Source organism: Panicum hallii, chromosome 9 (assembly GCF_002211085.1).
Source record: "Panicum hallii strain FIL2 chromosome 9, PHallii_v3.1, whole genome shotgun sequence".
NCBI lineage: Eukaryota > Viridiplantae > Streptophyta > Magnoliopsida > Poales > Poaceae > Panicum > Panicum hallii.
The window spans coordinates 58,803,465-58,820,841 of NC_038050.1; the positions used below are offsets into that span (position 1 = coordinate 58,803,465).

At 43.9% G+C, this 17,377-nt stretch overlaps 3 protein-coding genes across 5 annotated transcripts; 2 read left to right on the forward strand and 1 right to left on the reverse strand.

Annotated features, from left to right (window-relative positions):
* LOC112874903 (transmembrane protein 230-like) lies at positions 1–1,275 on the forward strand. The gene is made up of 3 exons (XM_025938481.1): positions 1–52; positions 213–515; positions 930–1,275. The coding sequence occupies exons 2-3, from the start codon at positions 242–244 to the stop codon at positions 1,007–1,009; spliced, it is 354 nt and encodes a 117-aa protein (XP_025794266.1). The 5' UTR covers positions 1–52; positions 213–241; the 3' UTR covers positions 1,010–1,275.
* Positions 1,276–1,776: 501 nt separating this feature from the next.
* Positions 1,777–6,725, forward strand: LOC112874898. The gene is made up of 11 exons (XM_025938475.1): positions 1,777–1,818; positions 3,064–4,097; positions 4,165–4,248; positions 4,359–4,508; positions 4,594–4,872; positions 4,941–5,073; positions 5,171–5,333; positions 5,428–5,556; positions 5,637–5,831; positions 5,957–6,079; positions 6,384–6,725. Exons 2-11 carry the CDS (start codon positions 3,830–3,832, stop codon positions 6,495–6,497), a joined length of 1,638 nt encoding a protein of 545 aa, XP_025794260.1. The 5' UTR covers positions 1,777–1,818; positions 3,064–3,829; the 3' UTR covers positions 6,498–6,725.
* Positions 6,726–7,847: 1,122 nt separating this feature from the next.
* LOC112874899 (probable WRKY transcription factor 3) lies at positions 7,848–14,123 on the reverse strand. 3 transcript variants are annotated; one of them, XR_003225061.1, is made up of 6 exons: positions 13,711–13,757; positions 13,129–13,193; positions 11,838–12,562; positions 11,643–11,765; positions 7,994–8,599; positions 7,848–7,904 (listed from the first exon to the last, which is right to left on the reverse strand). XR_003225061.1 is itself a non-coding variant. In XM_025938476.1 (4 exons), exons 1-4 carry the CDS (start codon positions 14,047–14,049, stop codon positions 8,317–8,319), a joined length of 1,470 nt encoding a protein of 489 aa, XP_025794261.1. In that variant the 5' UTR covers positions 14,050–14,123; the 3' UTR covers positions 7,939–8,316. The 3 variants fall into 3 exon arrangements, 1 of the variants encoding a protein (XP_025794261.1); XR_003225060.1 differs by lacking the exon at positions 13,129–13,193 and having other exon boundaries at positions 13,711–14,123; XM_025938476.1 differs by lacking the exons at positions 7,848–7,904; positions 13,129–13,193 and having other exon boundaries at positions 7,939–8,599; positions 13,711–14,123.
* Positions 14,124–17,377: the final 3,254 nt, after the last annotated feature.

The following is a 17,377-nucleotide window of genomic DNA, read 5'->3' on the forward strand; positions in this document are numbered from 1 at the left end:
CAGAAATAGAGGTGTGACCAACACAAGTATACCAGCTGACTAGGCAACACAGGTAAAAATGATTTATGTGACCATTTGGTCTAAGCCACAATGTGGATAGATGATATGCAGTATGACAGCTTTGTATGTATGATGCGGTGCCCAAGAACTCTTTCATGATTCAGTCATATGGTATTTCTGTTTTTCTCATTCTTTGGATTCATATTTTGCAGGAAAACATTCTCAGTGCAGATACTGACATATGGCATCAAGACGTAACGTTCGTTACACACCTCTTCCTGTAGAGGGTGGGGAGTACAACAATCTTACTAAAGAAGATGTTGATCTTCGGTTCGCTTACACTCCAAAATCCTACAGGAGGATCCCCTGGAAGTCAATTGCACTGGCATTGTTCCTCCTCCTCCTAGGAACTTCACTTCTCTTCCTTTCATACTTCATATTCACAGGTCACATGGAGGGTGATAGTTCTCTGGCATATGGTCTCTTGTTCCTGGGCTTCCTTGCCTTCCTTCCTGGTATGTTAATTTAAAGTACCAAAGCGTGTGCATTTATTTCCTCAACATTATTGAATTTTTCCTTTTTATTTAGTCTGTTATTATCCACTCTCTTTAGCTTCTGAAATACCTATTACTGTAGTTTTTCTTAGTTATATCTCTTGACTTAAGAGAGATATTAATTGCCATACGCAAGATTCAAAAAGTTCAAACCAAACAAGGCAACAGCATTTTTGTTCTGGCTGATAGTGGACTCCTACGACCAGGGAATCAGTAGGCTTCATGTTCAACTGGTATTGCGATCAGTACTGGCATTATTATTGTAGAAAAGGAAACTGGTCACACTTTTTTGTGTCTCCATTTGCAGCTGTTGAAAGGCTATGGCTGTGGAAAGTGTCAAAGTGGAACATTTACATAATTTTGGCATAATTGCAGGCTTTTACGAAACTCGAGTTGCTTACTATTCGTGGCGAGGAGCACCAGGGTACACCTTTGCATCCATACCGGATTATTAGCGCCTCAGTTCCTGCCGCCGTCGGTGCAGTAAAGTGGCAAGCGAGCAGCCTGGAACTTCAACTGGGAACCAATTTTAGCGATAAACATCTAGCATGTAGATGTAGTGACTCTGCTCATTGTTGTGTTCTAAAATAGGATTGTATTACTGCATCGGCCAGTGAAAGAATAATCCTTATTCTATTGTAAAGGACGAAAGCTGATTTCGCACTTGATATTTTCTATGTCCATTGCTGCTGCACAGCTACCTCAGGAATATGTTCTACAAGTCTAGTATGTGCTTATCTGATATGTAGGTACATATATACTCCCCTCTGTTTTTAAATAACGACCTCTCCCTTTGTTCTACAAGTCTGGAGCGCGCGATTGCTGCTTTCTGTCAGAGCGGAGAAGATCACCGTGGTCGGAGAAGAAGAGAGGAATTGGGATCAAGGTTTAGGGATTTGGGGCTCAGGGAGGGTCAAGATGAGGGGCCCTTTCACTCGCTGGCAATGGGTACCGGCAGCGACGCGCGCCCACCTTCCTTATCCGAGGACGGCACCAAACAAGGAAAAACACTATACATAGGTGTTGCTAATTTACAAGCGGTGGGCGCATGGCTTATTTTCTGTCCGGCTGCCGTCCAGCCTCTTTTACGCAGGAGAGGGCGGCTCCTTGCTCCCCGTCACCGGCCGGCGGTTCGACGTCGACCGTGCAAAAGGGAGAGGCGCCGGGCCCCGCACCCGCACGCCGCCAGCCTCCCGGCTCAGTCAGTGCATGTTCGTGTTCCCAGATGCCTGCACGCGCCATGCCTTTTTCCAGGACTTGAGCGGTTCGTCCTCTTCCTCTTCCACCCTAGCTGAATGAACCGTGTCTTGTTTCGCTCTCACCTTTTCACCCAGTGTATCCTGTTAAATTTGTTTGGGTTTGGAAATTGGGATTATCTGAACGCTGTTTCTTTTTCGTTTTTTGGTACACTGGGACGTTGTGCTCTACACTGTACTTTCTTCAATTTGATGGGAATGCTATTATATCACGCTTGATTCCTTGGTAAAAATATATACAGTCAGTAGGGGCTTCGCCAGAGAAAAATTGTTACTATGCCTTTCCAAAAAGAAAATGCCACAGTGAACCTTGTATGCTGAACCAAGAATATATTTTTTTGGACCAACACGATTTCGGGGGAAAATAAAAAGATTTGTTTGTATGGTCGTTTAAGCCGCCGCACCTACCTAATTCTCGTATTAGTAGCTCATAATTTTTTTACTCATTTTCCTCCTAAAATATAAGCATTTCTAAGTTTTTTTCTAAATCAAACGATCATGAGTTTGGCCAAAGGAAAGAGTATTACCATATACCACATCAAAGAAGTAAACTATAATACTATGCTTTATAATGGATCCAATGAAGCTAATTTGGTATGGTAATTATTATTCTTATTTTCTAAAAGCATGGTCAAGCTTACAAAAGTTTGATTTAGGACAAACTCAAAAATAATCCGGAATAGAGAGGGTATTACAAAGGAACCGATTTTAGGGAGAGAGAAAAAGGTAGTGTATGTTCTTGTATGTGTCTGCCCATTTGTCATCGTTGGCCCCACTGTATACTGACCTAGTTAGAGATATATAAAAAAAATCATACGCCGGCCGTGCATGTGCACATAATTACAATAATAAACGAGGATCTACGTTCGTTAAGTGCTAGAGGCACGTTTAGACTGTTAATCTCCATCCCAACAAGTCTAACAACCACTCAGTTTTCTACTCATTTCTACAGGGGGCTAATATTTTTCAGTATGTTTCTGTTCTTCAACCCAAGATAACAGTAACTAAATGTTTTCCTGAATACGTTCTGTTTGCAGCCAAATGATGTTTTGCTGAACAGATGAATAACTCCTCCAAAAAACAAAGCTGAATACTCGCAAAAAAAAGATGAAATATGTTTTACTCTCCATGACCAAAAATAAAGAAAGAAAGCCCGACAACAACAATTATTCTTGATTGCACGTACTGTTCCAAGAATTTATTCCTCTACCATTCCCTAACTCATTTGCCCAACATATAATTCATTTGTTCAGATATCAATTCTTTCCAGCTCGTAGCTGGCTGTCCGACTGCTGATTCTCGAATATTTGCATCTCTTTGACCATCAACATCTTTCAAGAAATGCAGATACCCCCTGCAAACGCGGCATCCATCTGATCATTGCATAAATCCGAAACCCCTACCGGCAGTACAAGGCAATCTGCTTAACCATATTTCTCTTCAACTACAAGATCTCTCCTCATTATGCAAACTGAACAGGAACCTTCCCTGAAGTTCAAAGTAGCCTAATAATTTGTCCAGGAATAGTTGATATAATTCGTCGTCTACAATAAAGCCTATAATGCAAAATGCCAACCTACCAACGAGCACATGCTCTCCAAACTAATCCATCAATCATGAGCCTACACACAACATTATATTGCAGAACGGCTGCAGGTTTCTCCAAACCTTGCCCTCTCTTTCCAAGTCTCTTGCTTTTCCAAAACCATTTGCGTTTCTTGGATTCACTCTGGTAGCTCTCCATTCTGTTTATCCAGTTTCTTGTTACATTCCCCTCACATTTGCCTGTCTAGTTGAGAATACTTGGTCTTTGGTGCCACAGAAATCACTCCACTCCCACCGTCTGTATGCGAATCTTTAGAACCTGCTTAAACATACACCAAACTTATATTCTTGTGACTGCAGGTTAGGCCTTCATCTCTACCTCCAGAGTGTGTACAAACACTGAAGGTGAATTATCTTAAAGAAGAGTACTGAGGATACTAGAAACAGAAAACACACACACAAGTATCCATCACCATGGGTTCCTGTACTTCCAAGGCTGCCCTAGAGCATAGGAGGCCAGCGAGATATTACACCAGAGGACGAAGAGTCCGCAGCCATTCCCGGTCCATCATGCCAGAGGCACCCCAGTCACAACAGTTGAGCGATTCGAGAGGACGCATGACTGGCTTCTCAATGAGCGAGATTGTACATGTCGAGACGGCGAACCGTGACAAGTCGGAGCTTTCCAAGACATTCCACCTTACGCAGATGCAGTGGCACCACAGCCAGAGGGACGGTAAAGGTAAAAGTTCATGTAAGCTGATAAGTACGAGGCAATGAATCAACCAGATTTTCTCATACCGTTGTAGGTTGCAGCAACGAAGATGCCTGGTTTGACTCTGTCAGCATTCTTGAAGATGATTCTGATGATGAATTCAAGAGTGTGGATGGAGGTATGAACATTAGAAACTTAACAATTAGGAATTATTAGGAATGGTCGTTGTGCGAATTGATGTCTCAGGGAGGCATAACTGTAATGTCCAAGGTTTGAATTCCCCTGCAGATAGTTCGGCATCCTCGGACGAAGATGAGGACGAAAATAAGCAATATGAGAGCGCTTCCCGTTTTGCTGACGCACTCTCTCGTATTGGCGAGATATGCCGTGGTGTGCCTATGACATTATCTATTGAACAGTACCTGAAAAGAGATAAAGGTATGAACAATTTTACCTCAAAGGAATAAGCATTACAAATATTCAACAACTTCTACAGCTTTATCTGATATTCTTGCATTGAAAGGTGATGATCCTGGACGTAGGAGCCAAAGCATGTCCGTGTGTGCCACCAAGTGCTTACCGACCTCCATTAGCTTCAAGGGCTTGAAGGATAAAAATGATACAGATGATGATAACAAGGAGAGCCCCACCCCATCCCGCTTACGGAAGCTGCTGCACTCTATCAGCTTCAATGACAAGATGCAGCAGTTGACTAGTGGAAGCCCAACAACAAAAAAGTCAACAGTCATTCGGCTCTCATACAAGACATCATGCGATGACTATGAAGACAGCAGTGAACTGGGTAAGTCCAGTGTCTGTTTCAGTTTGACACCCCTCTCAATCTAGCTAATGTTCAAAATCTCACTGTAGGTAAATCTAAGAAATATGTTGTTCGTCCAAAGGTAGGGCAAACAATCCCATGTGGAGGTGAGAAGCTGACAACAGGATGTTGGTCACGGATTGATCCATCCCTCTTCAAGTTGAGGAGTGAGACCTTCCTAAAGTATGACAAGAAACTCGGAAACAACGCTGTCAAATATGTTTATCTATCAGCATGAAATGAGCTGTATGAACCGAACATCTGATTTCAATCTTTTCAGAGATAAGAAGAAATGTGCTGCTCCAAATTATGCTGCTTATTATCCGATAGGGGTGGACTTGTTTGCCTGCACCAAGAAGGTTCATCACATTGCTCAGCACCTTGATCTTCCACAGATCAGAACACATCCCAAGCTCCCGTCACTTTTGATTGTGAACATCCAGGTACTCCCCTGCAAATTGCATGGAAGTAGGTATAACTTGACTACCATTTGAAGTTCTAATGTTACAAGCTTTCTTTTTTTTGCCTCAATCACAGATGCCTACCTACCCTGCTGCTATGTTCCTCGGTGACAGCGACGGAGAAGGCTTTAGCCTCGTCTTGTACTTCAGGATATCTGAATACTATGAGAAGGAGGTTTCGGATCATTTCAAGGATTCTATCATGGTTAGCCTTTTCCAGTTCACCATCTCTACTTCCCAAACAGAATTATTTTCTGTGAGCTAACAGAATCCTTCTGTCAACAGAAATTTTTTGAGAATGAATCTGAGAAGGTAAAAGGGTTTACGTCAGAATCTACCACCATGTACAGAGATCGATTGAAAATCATGGCTGGATTGGTCAACCCAGATGACCTCCAGTTGGGTTCCACAGAGAAGAAGCTTGTCCAAGCATACAATGAGAAGCCAGTCCTCTCACGGCCCCAACATAATTTCTATGAGGTAAAGTGATGTACTTGTTTGAACTGTGAAGTAACACACTCGATGTTGTTAGGTGGTAATCAGATTGTAAAGGTATGTGGTATACTGAGAACCCACCAGTTAATGTTTATCTCTTACCTCACCAGGGAGAGAACTACTTTGAGGTAGACCTTGATATACACCGGTTCAGCTACATTGCTAGGAAGGGACTAGATTCATTTAGGGAACGCCTAAAGAATGGCATCCTTGATTTGGGTTTGACAATTCAGGTAAGTTTTCCTTTAGATTTTCCACCAAAGATGCATCTATCAATCTTCTTCAGCTTCTCCTACTTATTTGCAGACAACTGATGTCCTTATGTGTTTCTTTGGGTGCAAGACAAATTTCAGATTCATCGAATACTGTTAAATTGATAATCATAGAGCTCACCATTGTCTTGCATAGAAAGTTTTGCATAAAAAAACTACATCATACTACCCATGAATAACTAACACTGCACTTTATCTGGCAGTACTCTTGAAATATCTTATATTCAGTCCATATTAATTGTAATTAATTATAATGATCTTGCAGGCCCAGAAGCAAGAGGAGCTCCCTGAGCAGGTCCTCTGCTGTGTTAGGCTGAACAAGATTGAATTTGTTAACCATGGGCAAGTTCCAACAATAGTCACAGTTGATGACAAGTGACACATTTGATCATAGTGATTGCATGTATATTGGAAGGCTAGATCCATTCAATCGATGAGGAAAGAATGAGGGAAAAAAAGCTGATGACCCCACATCTTAGTTTCTGCTTAAAATGCTGGCCTTTCTGCCTGCATGTAAGCACAGAAACTTTTCTGTAATCGTAATAATGTATATACCAGCCGATACCACCCTTCAGGTGTTGGTCACGATCTAACCTTTTCCACTCGAGTTGCCGGTTGCCATATGTCACTTTCAGACGCAGATAGACATTAAACCTGACAAGACGAAATGGTCATCAGACAACATGAACATTCCATGATAAGATGCTGACAGAAATCAGGAATAGCCAAACCTTGTTTCTAAAATTTCCTTCTCAGGCACTTGCCTTGCCTGCTTACACTACGAGCAGATTGTATGCAGTGGAACCATGGAGGTGAACCAGTCCTAACTTTCAGCCTCCAAGAAAATGGCCGCCGAATTTACCGTCGGCTGTATGTATATGTGTATGTTAGCCAGCGCTGCAATTTGCAATCACACGGGCGTCTATTGCAGCATGGCCATCGTACCGTGCTTAGCTGTGTCCAGATGAGAGAATGTGCAGAACATTTTTCTTTTTCTTTTTTGAGGGCAGAATGTGCAGGACATTGAACGGCACTGAGAGTACAGAATCAGAACGGGCAAAAGTGAAGGAGCGTACCTCGTCCTATTCAGGGATCAGCAGCCTCCGCGAGTCATCAGTGCAGACTAGCTAGTGCCCCGCGGAAGCCATCAACCACTGTTCCCCTCGAAGCGGCGGAGCGCGCCGTGCCAACGTGATCTGGACAAACGGGCGGGGAGCGAATGCACGGACGGACCTACGAGCCATGGAGTCGCGCTGGCTGGGGAGGCGGAGATCGCTGCCCGGGGGACGGGGAGGCGTTTTGTCGAACAAGTAGTGGGCAGAGGGCGGGCCGGCGCCGTGCGAAAGGCTACAGCATGATGACGGCAACGAAAACTCATTCCGGATTTCCTCCCACTCACACTGGATGCCTGGAAGCTTCAAATAAGAGATTCAAAACATAAAAAAGAGGAGAGTATAGGCATATAGAAAAGTGAAAAATGATTTCTGTGAATGGCTGAATGCACACTTCAATAAATATCCGTCATCCAAAGATGTAACGGGTCTCTCGCAATAGATATTATCCTATGGTGCTAAATGATTTTTCCATCGTTGAAAAAGAGTTCATATCGATGGGCGGATACATTTAGTCCTCTTTTCAGAGTAGCATAGTTGGGCCTTGGAAACTGATCACCAGATTATTGTTGGGGCACCCCAGTACTCGTCACATGGAAGTTGTATGAGAATACACATTTAACGAACAAATTTCGTTGCTGGTCAACGACATCGACGAATTCGAGATTGGATACCTGGGAAATTGGAAGGGAGGTCACCACAGGCCCATGGCAAACAGTCATCAGCAACTATAACTTTATATATCCTGTCGATTAACACTTACAGAGACCAGGATGGAGCCGTGTATCTACAAACCACCTCAGAACGTTCCAAATAGAGCATATACAATTGGCTGATGAAAGCTGTCATCTACTGTAGTTCTCCATGGGTAAGACTAATGGCATGGACAACCAATGGGGTAACAACACAGTGCTGCAAAACAGGAAGTGCAAAGCTCCCGGAAGTGCGCAAACAGAAGGATCTCGCTCTTCGCTGAAACCATGCAGGACTTACAATGCCAATTTGCTCCAGCACAGCGCGTGAGGCAGCACACCTGGGAAATGGACAGAGAACAGAATAATTCAGGCTGCTAGAGACTCCAAAACTTTATGTTATTTCATTTTCCTCTTTTAGTAGCATAGAAGAGGCCGACGACACATCTGCTCCTCTGCGCCTACTGGATGCTGAATTCTGCCCCCTGTGTGGTAAGCTGGTGGAGGATGACGCGTTGGCGTTAGCAGCGGCAGCAGCATGGCTGCTGTTCCTGGCTGCTGGCACATCGTGGCTGTGCTTCCCTTCGTATGTCGTTATGACGGCCTTTGGGTCTTGTGATGACCTTTCGATATGCTTCTTCACATCACATCCTTGATACGTGCATTTGTAGTAACTCCTGCATAGTACAACCAGAATAGATATCTCAAGTGCAAATAGAATTCAAATTGATACTCCAGGTATGTTCGGAAATAATGCATTATCAAATAAAATCGATAACTATTAGATCAAAATGCTAGCCATAATTATCATTTTTAATCGTTCGATCGTTCATTGTTATTGTTAAGCCAGGCCTGTCCCTGGGCATGTGCCACCGGTGCACCTGCACAGGGCCCCAGCTAGATTAGTCTGTACTACTAATCAGTATTAGTAGTTCTAGCACAACGACCAGACCACTCAAGTCTCCCATGGAGCTTCCTTGAGAAACCTACACAGACTTTCCTTCTACTCCCTCAAATCTCTTCCACTTCTTCCTTGCCACATGCAAATCATCTCCTAACAGTTGTACGCCTGATTCTTCTTCTCCTATCACCAATTAATCAGCAATTTGCCCCCAAGTAAAATCCCGTTGGACCATGTATCATCCCCAAATCCCAATCTCATATTTATATCTCATTTTCTTCTCCTCTATCTCGTTTGTCCTTACACCTTAATCTTAGCATCAAATTGATCAATTGGGTTTGGTTGGCTCTGCTGGACCATTTGAAATCGCTTCTTGTTGGATCGGGGTACTAATAATCATGTCAGTAGTTGTAAACCTGCATGTGCTTGCAGTTTTCTACTTGAATTTGTGGCCCTGCTAATTCTATTTTTTTCTCTATTTGTGCATCTTTTTTAAATCATGTCTTCTGAAAGTTGAAATAGAAAATATGACTCTGGTTATGAAAAGCATGAAAAGAAAAAAAAAGAATAAGGGCAACAGATGAGTTGATTTTAGAAATGTGTTCAAGCAACATATATAAGTATCTGAAGTGGCTATACAATTATTTAAAATATAAAAATTACTATATATTAAACTTTTTTTGTTATATTGGGGGGCCTAAAGTATGATTTGGCACAGGGCCCATATTTTTTGCAGGACAGCTCTGTTGTTAGCAAGTATATGTAAAGAAGTATAAGACAAAGCAGGCTTTATGGCCATGCACCTACCACATCATCACTATTTTAGCCTAATGGTCACAAACCTTATCCTCGTTTTGTTTTCTTATTTGTCAGAAACTTAGCATATATGTAACTCCCGGTTGGTGATGAATTTTAACATGAAATTTTATCATTGAATAGAGTAGTTATAGAAGTACATTAACAAATATTCTTATCAGAATTTTTTATACTGGTTAATATACAAACTAAAAGTTTGTACGTATGAGCACCAAATGGGGATCAAGGCTTGTTAAGAGGGCTAGAATCAACACTTTGAGCAGGTCACTAAGTCCATAAACCTAGTATAACTGGACCCTGTTCAATAAAAGTTTATCTGGTCCCGCTTATACCAAGGGAGTACAATACAACAAGAGAAACTTCCAGGCCATTTTTTATATGAGAATAGGCAATTGGACATGAAATAATTCGCCTAATGCTTTCAGAATTTGCTAACTTAACCCAGAATCATGTTGGATGGCTGAAGAGAATTTTGCTTCGGGACATTGTTACTTTGTGACGTTTAGTTTAGGACAGTGTAATAGCGGAAATTTGCATTGGGTGCTATCTTTTGGGGTGTATTAGCTGTAAGACACAGTTCAGCAAATAGGAAGCAAATAAACTCAAGAAAGGCAATCACCCCTAGTAGATTTACACTATATCAATGACATTGGGCAAATGGTGCAAAATATTTCTCGAAAATGAAAGGCTGCTGTGCACACAATTCCCCGAGTGAGAAAATGAAAAAAATCAGCGCAAAATAACAGGTCCTGGATAAAAAAATCCTAAGAATAGTAATTAGGAATAAAACTTGGTAGTATCTGAAATCAATTCCTATTTAGGCACCATCACCGAGCTAAATCAAACAAAGGTTCTTCCTTACTTGTCACTTAATAACCAGTGGTTTTTGCTTCTACACTCCTATTTCTAAAAGGTTCACAAATCTCAGAGCAATGGCAGTTACACTAACTGTCAATTTCGATAGAAATATGTTACTTTGAATAAAAGAAGCATAAATTTTGAAAAGTATGTATTTAAGGTGGATCTTATAACACCATTTTTTATGTTGTCATCTACATAATCCTGCATGCATTGATGGCCAAAGCTAAAACTTTTTGACGACACAGATCCTGTGGATCCAAGGGACTGAAGTTATCGATACCCCACATTTAATATCTGAAGTGTCCTAACTGAACACCAACAAACATGGACACGGGGGCATCGTGGTGAGGTGCAGGGCGCTACCATGAGGTTTTGCAGCAATAGCAATATTGCATAGGACTTTCCAGGGTATTGAGATTAACATTCAAAAGATCCAGAGTTCAAGACTTGATCCAATAATGTGCCAGGCCCTAAGAGCCCGCACCATAGACCAAGACCAGTGAGGTACATGTTTTGGCTTTGCTGGAGTAACAAATGATACTATTCACTATTTAAACAGTGGGTGGGTCAACAGTTCAACATCATAAGAAAACAGTGGGTAGTTCAACATCATAAAAGGCTGTTATAAATTTCATATCTTGTGGGTCATGCAAATAAAAAACATCCCCTGGATAAGCTTCGCGGCCGGGGGGTCTTCTTAATAGAAGGGACATTTGGCAATAAGCTTGTGCCTGTTAGGAGAGATCATCATAAATTATTAAAGTATGCCGTTCGCGGTACATAAAATACTCAGCCAGGGCTGCTTCCGTATAAGGAGCGAGATATTGTAATGTAGCGGGTGAATCTGCCATTTCAGCTACTACAATAGTGTACAGGATTTGTTAAATAAACCAACTAATAACTACAGCACATACTTAAACCAACTGATTAACCAAGCTAATAATAGTTTAAGATGTACTAATCTTTTTTCAATAAGAGGCAAGTCCTTATAGGCTTATACATAATAGCTAGTGCCTCTTGATAATAGTGTTATGCAGAGTTATTCCAATAAAATGTGTTGTTTCCAATGGTACATGTAAAATCACAGCAGAGTGGATGCACTCAAAGAAGATGGAGAACAAGTCAAAATGCAAAGGGGTTACCTCGGGTGTGGATTCCCTTTTACCACTTTCTGCCCATACTTGCGCCATCGGTAACCATCATCCAGAAGATCAACCTCACTAGTTGTTTGCACAATTATCCTTTGGACTGGAGTCGGCACATGTCTGCCCAATAAAACTAACAATTATAGATCGGAGCTTGAAAAAAAGAGAAAAAATGTCTATTACAGAAACTACCTTCTGTTTGCATTTGCACGACCAGCATCTCCATTGCCAACCCTTTGTTCAGCATCTTCCTCCTCCTCACTATCACTTGAGCCCGACAATTGCTCATCTCCTTCTCTCCTCCTTGACACCGGAGGCCCTGCTATGCCATCATTGGAACCCCCATGTTTTCCGGAGTAATCTTGAGAGCCTGGTTCTGATCTAGTTGAAGCATCTTCATTCTCATGGAAATCATCTATTTCATTTAGTAGACCACCACCATCTTTGGACCTCCTTTTCGGTGGACGCTGGTGGTTGTGCTGACCTCTATAAATTATTTGAGTGATGTGTCCTTCTCCTGAGCGCTCCACTTTTTTCTTAACTGGACAACTTGCATGGGTACATTTGTAGTAACTCCTTGGATACTCCCCACCCTTAACTGCCTTCTGGCCATACTTCCGCCAGTTGTATCCATCGTCAGCAGGTTTATCAAAAGTGGGTGCAGAATTTTGGAGTCCTTGTGAAACCTCATTAGACTCAATGTTGTTTTTACCTGTATGTGATGGCAGAGTTGATATCTCCTGCGTTGATGTCACATTGGTAGGGTTGACATGCTGATGCTGTGATGTCAAAGCTGGTCTTGTTGTTGACGAGAAAGGGATCGAGAAATCTGAGTGGTTGACCATATTGAACTGTGAGTGGACTGCTTGTGCTGTTACTTGTGCTAAGGCTTGTTGATGGGACATCTCGAAACTCCCCTGCAGAAAAAGAAGTAATACTTAATCACTTAATCTAAAACATAAACATATCTATTTGCAACTGTAGCATTTAATAGTAAGCACAATAAAACATTTAAAAAACAGGCATTCAAAAAGAGTTGAGCAGATCCAAATGACAGGAATAACATGGAAACATTTGTCAGGCAACAGATTATATCAATCGTGCTTACCACAGAAACTGTTAAAAGCAGCATCTCCAGATTTCACATCTGTAACAATGTGCTTAATGCAGTTGTAAACCACTATAATTTTCTCATGCTATGTTGTTACAGCAACTAACACAACTAACAAATGTAACTATCTGCTCTAATTATGACAGAGCATTTCTTCAAGATCATTGAAATCCCCAATTGCAACATTATAACCTTGACAACCGATATACTCTAAAATTTAGTTTTCTACTCTTCTCCCCAAGCTCAAGTATTCTATTGATTGACTTGTTATCTGAAAGAATGCTAGAACCTGATGTGCACAAGCAACTCACAGCATGAACTATGCATACATGGAGGAGCAGGCAAACATTACTGATCAATTTAACCAATTACCATTCTAGCCTTATCACTGCAAAATAAAGAAGAAAAACTATGGGTTCCCATTCCCGAAAGTGCACCTGGACGAGATACCATAATTTTAATGTCAATCAAAGCAACTGGCGCTGCAAGCAAGGGAAAGAACAGGAGTTTTCTGCAGACATTAACAACATCAGCAACAGAATTATCTCAGCATAATCCCCAAAAAGCAAATTGCTAACGTCCAGAGCGATCCTGGGCAACTAGCCTCACATCGGGTACAGCAGCCTACAGCATTCCGCCGTACTCGGCAGGACCACGAGGTGGCACGAGTCAGTCAGTGATCGTGCTTGACCTTTCCACGCTGCACGCAGACCTTCCAGTGCGGGTCCAAGGCAGGCACCGTCACACTGTATTACCCTCAGGAATCCGCAAAACTGTTCGGAGGCAGCAATAGGAGTAGTAGCATATTGCCCGCGAATTTAATTAACTAGCAAGCGCTCCTCATGGGGCAGCAGCCAAAAACCCAGGCACAACTGGATAAGCGAGCGAGCGAACAAGGTAGGCAAAGCAACGGTGAGGTGTTCCGGTTACTAGCCGGGGTTGTTTAGGGAGTACCGTGGGAGAGAAGAGGCCGGGCGAGCCGAGGAGCGCGGTGGGGCTGAGCCCCGGTGGCACGGAGAACGGGGACGGCGGCGTGGGGACGGCCGGCGCAGCGGAGCAGGCGGCGGGCGAGCCTATGGCGCCGACGAGGAGCTGCGTGAAGGAGCCGTGGAAGGCCGGGGAGGGCGTGTCGGGGAAGAGCGCGCCGGCGCCGGCGCCGGCCGAGGAGGAGCCGGCGAAGAGGGACTCGACGGCGGAGCGCGGGGGCAGGGAGAGCGTGGGGCGCGGCGGCGGGCGGCGCGCCCCGTCGCCTGCTGCTGCGGTGGCGGGGGCGGAGGCCTCGTGGGCCGCCATGGGGGGGAAGGGAAGAAAGGGAAGGTAGTAGCAGAGGAGCTGTGCTCTCGGGCAGTCGGCCTCTGCTTCTGCTGCGCCGGGGGGGGGGGGGGGGGGGCGGAGGCCGCGTTGACTCGCGGGGCCCGCCTCCACGCCCGGAATGGAAACGGGGTCCGAGTATTTACCGCGCGGCTCGGGGTAATAAAGAAGCCGTAAAGGTAAAAGCCGCGGCGGCTAGGCCGGCAGGCGGCAGCTGGTGGGTGGCCGGCTGCCTGCAGGCCTGCCGCCGGTAGGTTTGTCTCTCTCTCTCTCTCTCTCTCTCTCTCTCTCTCTCTCTCTCTCGCGTCCGCCTGCTCCGGGCTCCCAGCGTGAACCCGTCGTAAACAGGGGGCCGTGTCTACTTGCCCAATTGCTTGGCTATTGACGGCATGCCCAGCTCTGGCATGTCTCGACACGTTTAAGCCATCTGTTGCACTACCATAAGCTTTGAGAGATTTCATATGTATAAGCGGATAAGGCTTGCTCATGGCTTGATTTTTGCATCTCCCTGGAGGAGACAGATTCCTCTTCTTCCTGTACCTGTGCAGTAGCCGTGACATCTTTGAACATTGCTAACCTAAAAGAGCATCTTTGGGCAGGAGGGGTGAGTGCAAGTTGGCTATCAAGCAGCTGCAGTAGCAAAACTGTGGGAGAGTTGTTCCATGATGAACCGGCTCATCAATACTCCCCATCGGTGTGATTCCTTAAGAAAGCAGCCTAACATGGAGTATTAGCTAGTACATCTGCATTGAGCAATGTTTATTGGGTAGGTCAATTGGTCATACATGGCTAGTTAGTTGGGGGCAACAACGACAAAATCAACATTTTTGCAGCCTTTTCCCGGGTCTATACACCCCTCAAAGAAATAATTTAATATTAGTGCTTAATCACAAGATAAAAAAATGATTAGATTAAGCGCGCATTATTTCCGCATGGTGCAAACCGGTTTTAAATGAGTTGTGCCGGCGTGGCTACTTCAAATTAAACTTTCAAACTTTTTGCATTGGACATATACAGAAAAAAAGCATATCTGAGTTTTTATGTCTTAGGGATGTTACTAATTAACTGGATCGGAGTAGAAAAATTTCAAAGTAGCAATGCTTTTGAGTCACTATACCCTCGCTTACTCAACAGAGTGTTGATGATCAAATTTGAATCCTCGTTGCAATCCTAAAATTTAAGAGTTTAAATGGAGGCAAATTAAAGTTGTCAAATTGATACATTACCTCGTCCTTTTCTCCATACGGAGATCGACATGGGGGCAGACACTTTGTCTAATTAATAAACAAACGGTTCCTTTTCTCCATAATGAGTGCTTTCGCAAGCTTGGACGACACACCGTGCGACATTGAGCTGGGCTGCCCGTTCCTCTCACGTACCTGTTGCTCGTCTCATCCTCGCAGCGTACAGTAGGTATACGCGCGGTCCCCAAGAGAGTTGGCCATCCATTTCTACGTACTTGACAGCCCTAGTTACCATCCTTCGTGCACACGTCTCGCATGTGCAACGCAAGCAGCAGACGCTTAGTCATGCACGCGTGTGTCTCATTTACTGTTTAATTTGTACCCTACAACGCCACATCCAACGACTTTTTGCTGTGTACAATGAGCTGATGAGCTATATAAATGACCCTTCGATATTGGAGCTACCTGCATGGTTTTGGTGGCTAACTTTGGTCTTGGATTATTCACTGAGCTTATCGTGGAATCCGGCTTTTACAATCCCGCTTGTGATACAAACACAAGAAGCTGTGGTCCAGATTTTACAGTCCACCAACTTCGGATTTGGAATCCACATCTTTTTGTTCAAGGAACCGGATGCTAATTAGTTAATATATTTAAGGATGGATGGAGCATTTAATACAGCTAATCTAACGTCGCACCACATATTGGTTGATACTTAACTAAAGGCAACCGGAACTGTTCATGATTGAGCCGTCGTGAATCAGCGTGAAGCGGATAAGCAACAATGATCACGCCACTAAACTAGATTATCGGCCAGCTGCTGAGCTCTGGCTAAAACTACCGACTGCAGTATTGCGAGCTGGCTTGTTCTTGAAAAATGAAAAGAAAGGTTCGCTGCGGGAGCCCTTCTGGCTCTTGTGCAGTGGCAACGCCAAAGCGGGACACCCGAAAGCCTGGCCAAAAAGCTCGGGGTCAAAGCGGCCAGATCTGCCAGGCCTTTCATCGCTTCTCACCTCACGGCGGGCTCCGGCTCCGGGGCCGGGCCGGTGATCCGGCCAGCTTTCGCAGTACGCTTCGGATAACCTTTTCAGCCGTTGGCCGGAGGCTCAGAGCGTCAGACCTGCTCACCTGCAGCTGCAGGGAGGCAGGAGCGGTGGGGGCGGTTGGGAGCGGCACTGCGCTAGACGACGAGGGGTGGGCGCTGGCGCTGCCCTTGGACAACCAATGGCGGGGCAGACGCTTGTCGCTCGCTGACGGGGGCCGGTGGTTCGCATCGTGGTGCGCCGCCGTGAGCCAGCGAGAGAGAGAGGCCACAGCCCGGAGCACAGGGACAGCTGCATGGTAGCGAGCATCCGTTTCAAGATCCAGTTACGCCACGGTGCTATTTACAGTCAAGATCTCGAGGAGCATATCCTGTTGAACCAGTAGGGTCAGACTCATATTGCATAGCAGGGCATGTGACAGCGAGCATGCGATCCAGTCCGGAGTACAGGGACAATTGCGTACGAGGAGGAGACAATCTTTCAGCTATTTACACGCAAAAAGGTTTTTTTTTTCTTGCAAATTGTTGATATGAATCTCACATAGTGTTGAATCTAGTCGCAAAGCGCGTACAATATTTATCATTTTGAGAACCATCTTAAAAGTTACGCTTTTGATCATTGCTTTCTGATTACATATATATCATTTGTATCTGCAAAACCAACATAGCACGAAAGAATCTTGAAAGAGTAATATATTTATTGCATTATTTGTATACCATAGAGTACTTATAGATTTGACTAGCAGTCATTTAGGGTATACAAATTGAATTTTAAGAAAATGAATGGCCCTTTTGTCTTTTTTTTCAGATGAGAGGATTTTAAGAACTTTAAATTGAATTTATATAAGTCAATTCAATGATAGTGGAGAGAGAGAGAGAGAGAGAGAGAGACTATCCAACTAGTTGTGCCCACATCTGTTTGTGATGTATATGGCTAGCTGGCTAACTATACCGATGGACACAAAAGGACATCCATCAGACAGGGCCCCTCTCGGTAGTGAAAAGTTAGATGAAAATGGCTGCCCGTGTGACAATAGAGTGGGTTAATTTACTTATCATGTTTTTCTTGTACACTTGCCAAACT

Coding starts and splice junctions, on each gene's coding strand:
- LOC112874903 (XM_025938481.1), top strand. CDS start 242: ATGGCATCAAGACGTAACGTTCGTTACACACCTCTTCCTGTAGAGGGT. Junction 516..929: donor CTTCCTTGCCTTCCTTCCTG/GTATGTTAATTT, acceptor GCATAATTGCAG/GCTTTTACGAAACTCGAGTT.
- LOC112874898 (XM_025938475.1), top strand. CDS start 3,830: ATGGGTTCCTGTACTTCCAAGGCTGCCCTAGAGCATAGGAGGCCAGCG. Junction 4,873..4,940: donor TGAAGACAGCAGTGAACTGG/GTAAGTCCAGTG, acceptor ATCTCACTGTAG/GTAAATCTAAGAAATATGTT. Junction 6,080..6,383: donor ATTTGGGTTTGACAATTCAG/GTAAGTTTTCCT, acceptor ATGATCTTGCAG/GCCCAGAAGCAAGAGGAGCT.
- LOC112874899 (XM_025938476.1), bottom strand. CDS start 14,049: ATGGCGGCCCACGAGGCCTCCGCCCCCGCCACCGCAGCAGCAGGCGAC. Junction 11,766..11,837: donor CGTGCAAATGCAAACAGAAG/GTAGTTTCTGTA, acceptor TTTATTGGGCAG/ACATGTGCCGACTCCAGTCC. Junction 8,600..11,642: donor AAAGGGAATCCACACCCGAG/GTAACCCCTTTG, acceptor TGTACTATGCAG/GAGTTACTACAAATGCACGT.